The sequence below is a fragment of the Triticum aestivum genome, chromosome 1B (assembly GCF_018294505.1).
Source record: "Triticum aestivum cultivar Chinese Spring chromosome 1B, IWGSC CS RefSeq v2.1, whole genome shotgun sequence".
NCBI classification, from domain to species: domain Eukaryota; kingdom Viridiplantae; phylum Streptophyta; class Magnoliopsida; order Poales; family Poaceae; genus Triticum; species Triticum aestivum.
The window spans coordinates 527,853,853-527,859,906 of record NC_057795.1 but is presented as its reverse complement, the minus strand read 5'-3'; the positions used below and the strand labels follow the sequence as shown (position 1 = coordinate 527,859,906).

General features: G+C 51.8%; 1 protein-coding gene across 1 annotated transcript; it reads right to left on the bottom strand.

The window, feature by feature from the left end:
* Nucleotides 1-5,452: 5,452 nt before the first annotated feature.
* Nucleotides 5,453-5,777, bottom strand: LOC123093830 (histone H4). The gene has a single exon (XM_044515887.1). The coding sequence runs from the start codon at nt 5,774-5,776 to the stop codon at nt 5,465-5,467; it is 312 nt and encodes a 103-aa protein (XP_044371822.1). The 5' UTR covers nt 5,777; the 3' UTR covers nt 5,453-5,464.
* Between the last annotated feature and the right edge of the window lie 277 nt (nt 5,778-6,054).

Genomic DNA, 6,054 nt, shown 5'->3' with positions numbered 1-6,054 from the left:
CGACCAGTTCCAGTTGCTGTGACAACTGTACGTCTGGTTAGGGAGGTTGAGATTCAACTCAGAAGACCGCGTCTTCACCTTATTCCCCTTGAGCTAAGGACACCTAGTCCCCTCCCAATCACTCTGGTAAGTCTTCAAGGTAGACTTCCAAACCTTCACAGACTTCGTTCACCGGCAATCCACAATGGCTCTTGGATGCTCAGACGCGACGCCTAACTGGCTGGAGGATTCACAATCCTCAAGTGTAACAAGTCTTCAGATCACGTGGACAGAAGGACTTCAGTGATGCCAAACTCTCTTTGAGCTCTGGGTGGTTTGGGCTTTGTCCTTGCAAGGATTCTCTCTCAAAAGCTTAGGAGGTGGGTTGTTCTCAAAACGACAAAAGTCGTGTAGCAGCCACCAATTTATGGTGTAGGGGGTGGGCTATTTATAGCCATTTGGCAACCCAACCTGATTTGTCCAAAATGACCCTGGGTCGCTAAGGAACTGACACATGTCACAATGGTCAGATTTCAAACACACGCGGCAGCTTGACTTGGGCTACAAGTAAAGCTGACTTATCCGACTCTGGATAAGATTTGCACTCATTGTCTTCGCTCGAAGACATAGGATTTGGTTGAGCATCACTTCAGTTACTCTGACTTTGTTCACTTGGACCTCACTTAACAGTGTGGTGGTTCCTATGACTCAACACAGAAGAAAAGGAAACAACGAAACAACTAAGTCTTCGCGCTCCATAGTCTTCACTCAATGTCTTCTCGTGTCATAGTATTCAACGTGAATAGCTTCACAGACCACCATTGTCTTCAATGTCTTCACACATTTTTAGGGGTCATTTCCGGTAGGTAAACTGAATCAATGAGGGACTACTGCCTGTGTTATCCTGCAATTCTCACAAACACATTAGTCTCTCAACCAGGTTTGTTGTCAATACTCCAAAACCAACTAGGGGTGGCACTAGATGCACTTACAGCCTTGCACATGGTCCACCTAAGCTAGATGATGATGATCTTGACTCCCTCAAGTTGGACCACATTTCTTGATTGCGTTGGCTCGATGAAGACTAGATGATTGCTTCCCCATAGTCCACTATGGGTGAGCCACTCTTCGGCACATCTTCACAAGTCCATTGACACCACAATGGATGGTAAGATTCAAGAACTTGATCTCTTCGTGATGCTCCACTTGAACTTGCACACGGCAATCTTGATGACGATCACCACTTGATGTCATCCTTTCCATGGGTTGTATGATATCTTCCTCTTGACGCAAGCCCATGGACACATACCTAACCCCACACAGAACTCTCAAATAGACCATGGGTTAGTACACAAAGTGCAATGGACAATTCTTACCATACCATGGATCACTTGGTCCCTCTCGATACATCTTCTACGCTTTGTGAGTTGATCAACTTGATTCACTCTTGACTTAGTCTTGATCAACCTTGAATCTTTCCAACTCTCTTCATTTGGATGATGTCTTGAAGGTAAACATGAATAATCACACAATCTTCTTCTTCAAGACATGCTTGAAATAAGCTCAACACTCACATGACCAACCTTTGGATAATTCCTTAATAGCACCTTGGTCAACTCATAAACTCCTTGAAACCAACACATGGACTTCAAGAAAAACCTAAGGATAAACCCTTCAAATATAAATCAAGGCAACCATTAGTCCATAGAGATTGTCATTAATTACCTAAAACCAAACATGGGGGCACCACATGTTCTTTCACAAGGCATTCCTCCGGTATCCGGGAGTTGCATAATCTCATAGTCGAAGGAATATGTATTTGACATGAAAAAAGCAATAGCAATTAAATTGAACGATCATTATATTAAGCTAACGGATGGGTCTTGTCCATCACATCACTCTCCTAATGATGTGATTTCGTTATTAAATGACAACACATGTCCATGGTTAGGAAACCTTAACCATCTTTGATCAACGAGCTAGTCTAGTAGAGGCTTACTAGAGACATGGTATTTGTTTATGTATTCACACATGTATTTAAGTTTCCGATTAGTACAATTCTAGCATGAATAATAAACCTTTATCATGTATAAGGAAATATAAAATAACAACTTTATTATTGCCTCTAGGACATATTTCCTTCATCAACATCTAGGACGCAAACGGCATTGCAGCGCCGGCGATGCGAGGCACTGGCATGGAAGAACTGCGTGTTAGAGCATCTCCAGCCGTTCGACCCCCCCCCCTCCCCAAGACGCCGAAAAATTGCCTCCTGGGGCCAAACCGGCGTGGGGGCGAACGTGATCCCAGCCGCCGCCCCCAGGTCGCCCTCAAATCGGCACAAACACGACACAGAATCCATCCAAACTCGGTGATTTCATTCAAATTTGTACAAAAAACAAAAAACATGATTTAAAAACAACTATGCCTAGCCCTACTACGCCGCTACCGCCGCCCGCCTTCTACATGTCGAGGAGCCCGTAGAACCGGGTGTAGTAGCCATCGTCGTCGTCATCGTCGCCGTCGCCCTGCATCCCGCCGGCGCCGCCGCCGTCCCTATTGCACCCTTGGCCAAGGTCACCGACGCGCGGAGGGTTGGACGGCCCGGGCGCGTCCTCGTCGTCGCTGTCGAGGACGACGATGACGCCCTCGTCGCGTCCGCGGCGTCGAGCTTTGATCTCCTCGTAGGCCCAGTGTTGGCGCTCCATCTGCTCGCGGAAGTAGTCCGCCTTCGCCCACTTAAGGGCGGTCTCATCGTCGGCGGCCATGCCCTCGTGCTCCTTCTTCATGGGGAGCAACCCTGGCTCGGTCTTCGGCCGGACAAGGCGGTAGGAATGAGGGGAGGGGCGGCCGCCCTCGTTGATGACGAGGACGCCGCACCCGCGGCGCCCAAGTGGCGTCTCCTGCGGCTCTGACTTGACGGGGCGGAGCACCGGCGACCCGAAGGAAAGACAACGGAGCCCGACGACGAGGAGGTTGCCATCTCCATTCGCCGCGGCTTCCAGGAACTACCGCGGCAGTGAGCGAAGGACAGGGGCGTCGGGTACTCGAGGCACGACGTGTATCCGGCCTCGATGTGGTCGAGGACAACTTTGAGGGTGCGGTCGGGCACGCCCCACAATTCGCGCCGCCCGTCGGATATGAGGCGGCCGCGGGGCAGGACGCCGTTTGTGGAGGCGACCTGATCGGCGTGGCGGTGGTCGAAGTACATCGTCCACAACGTGTGTCTGTGGGAGGCGTACCTCGGCTCGTTTCGCTTCTCCTCCGACAGCGACGAGCGGAGGCGCGCTATCTTGGCGCACCGTTTTGCACCGGTTGGCACCGGGGGCACCGGGACGCCATCGGCGCTCAGCCTCCACGAGCCCGGCACCCGCATGTCCGAGGGCGCCGGGTAGTGGGCCTCGTAGAGGAGGCGTGCCTCGTCCTCGCGTAGATGGCGTCGGCCAAAGTCGTTCACCGCCGCGATGTCGCCTGGGTAACGCTCGGTCATTGCTCGTCGGCGGGGAAGAGCGGGGGAGAGGGGCTTCGGTGGCCAGAGGGGGCGAGTTGTGGTGAGAGGGGCGTCGGTGGTGAGTTGTGGCGTTCACCAATGAGGTCGGGTTTTATAGCCGAGGATGGGCGGTGAGAGGCTGCCCGCTAGGGTACCGCGTGGCGGGAGCAGACGGGACACGCGACGCGGCGCCTTCAGTTCGCCGCCTGTGAGGCATCAATGGAAGGTTGACCGGCACGGCAGTGCGGCAGCCTTGGCATTGATTCCCGTGGGAACTGAGGCGATGAGGATGACGAAGGCGGCGAGTCACTGACTCGGCGCGCCCATTCCTGTTCGCGCTAAAATATGTTTCCCGACGCCCCCAGGCGCCCCCCAGCGCACCAGGTTCTTGGCTGAATTTTTGGCGGCGGCGACAAAAAAGGGGGTGGGGGGGAGGGGGGAGGGGGCCGTTGGAAGCATGGCTGGAGATGCTCTTATCTTCGCCCTCACACACTACATGGCATTTGCCTCGCTGCTTCTAGAAAGAATGTATTGAAATCCTATAATATGTCTAATGGACAAGAGCGGTCACTAATTCGCTGTGGATATCAATCCAACTTCCTATGCTTGCTGCATTGCTGTTCTTCAGAATGATTGATTTGTACTTTGTAACGTGTCTTCTAAGCACAAACTAGATCGGAGGGAGTATTCTTCATCTGAACCATTTTGGATATCTGAAGATAACTCAGGAGACACTTGACCCAACGCATCACTAGTCCTCCCATTTCCATTGCTTACCGGAGTTAACTTTTTTAGGATTCTAGGATTCACAGGTCATTGCTCGCTACTTTTTTTTTGCGAGGGTAAAAGAGATTTTATTCCAGAATCACAAGGTTACAATCAAGAGGCAATAGTTCCTCCACGCAAGGTGGACCTCTACCTAGCCATACAGCAGTAGTACTCTCCCTACGACTATACAAAGCCAATCGATCTGCTACCCTGTTTTGTTCACGCTTAATTTTCGATGGAATAAACTCTCTTACACCCATGTGCCGCTGAATCTCAGCCACCAAATGTCCATAAGCAGAATACCGAAGATTGTCCCCTCTCAATGCCATGAAAGCTTCTGACGAATCAGTCTCACCGTGCTCAATAGCAAGTGCCATCCCTTGCATTCGAGCATGTAGTTCAGCTTCTAGGGCGTCATTGCAGTTGAAAATACACCGACACGCTGCAAAGATGACGCTACCGTCACTTCGTCTCAGCACCATCCCCGCTGCTGCTGATCCATCCGCCTCCGAAAAAGCACCATCGACCGACAGTGCGGTTATTGCTCGCTACTTGACACCTCCCCTCATGATTGAAAAATAAACCTACTAATACAGGCTTTTGCTGGCTCTGGCCCTGGCTCTAACGCACTGCTGTAAGGGCATCAAGTAAGCAACTGATGTTCCCAGGTTTGAAGATGAAGTAAACTCTCTTATTCTAGAACATCACAGTGGTATATGCTGATAAGCTAGTAAGAAATGGTATTGCTGCTAATGTTTCAACATACCACTGTGAACATTTCCACAGTCACAGAAAATAAGAAGAAATATAGCAAATGGTCTTTCCTGGTTACTGACACGGACTACATGATTCAGTCATTAGTTCACGTCGTAGACCCGTTCAAGAATGGCAAATCTACAATGTCTGAGATGCAGACTGAACTCGGGAAATTTCATTCTGTACTTCAGTACTATCAACCAAATCTTGCAAAGGAACAACCGACACACCACAATTGCAACGGCGCAGCAGTAAAAATCACAACAAAACCACAGCCACAATATTTGCGTAGACACAAGATTGGATTCAAACTTCAGGTGCGACCAGCTTCGTTTCACGATACATCTAATCCTACTTAGAAACATCAGAGATAAACATGGGGAATTCATTTCAGCTAAGTTTTCTCGACAGCAAGACTCCTGCGCACAGGCGGATAAGCACATCGGAATTTGGAGGGGGGCGAGGACGAGCCTAGCCGCCGAAGCCGTAGAGGGTGCGTCCCTGGCGCTTGAGGGCGTAGACGACGTCCATGGCGGTGACGGTCTTGCGGCGGGCGTGCTCGGTGTAGGTGACGGCGTCGCGGATGACGTTCTCGAGGAAGATCTTGAGAACGCCGCGGGTCTCCTCGTAGATGAGGCCGGAGATGCGCTTCACGCCGCCCCGCCTGGCGAGGCGCCGGATCGCCGGCTTGGTGATGCCCTGGATGTTGTCGCGCAGCACCTTCCTGTGCCGCTTGGCGCCGCCCTTGCCGAGCCCCTTGCCTCCCTTGCCGCGGCCGGACATGGCTGACGAACTAGCCTTGGTTCGAGCTGCGAGTGGATGGAGGTGGAGGAGCGGTGGTGATTGCTGTGGTGATTTGCAGGAAGGGGGTGGGGATTTTAACGGGGACGAGAGGTGGGAGGAGGCGTGTTCCTGCCGTTCGATGCGGATACAGTGGACGGTCAAGATGGGGATCCGGGGGAGAGGTGCCGCGGATCGATGATCTGGCGGGAGGCGCCGATTCCTGGAGTGGCGGGGCGCGTCTGAAATTGAGGCGCCAGCTCGAAATTTTCAGGGTGTTT

Coding starts and splice junctions, on each gene's coding strand:
- LOC123093830 (XM_044515887.1), bottom strand. CDS start 5,776: ATGTCCGGCCGCGGCAAGGGAGGCAAGGGGCTCGGCAAGGGCGGCGCC.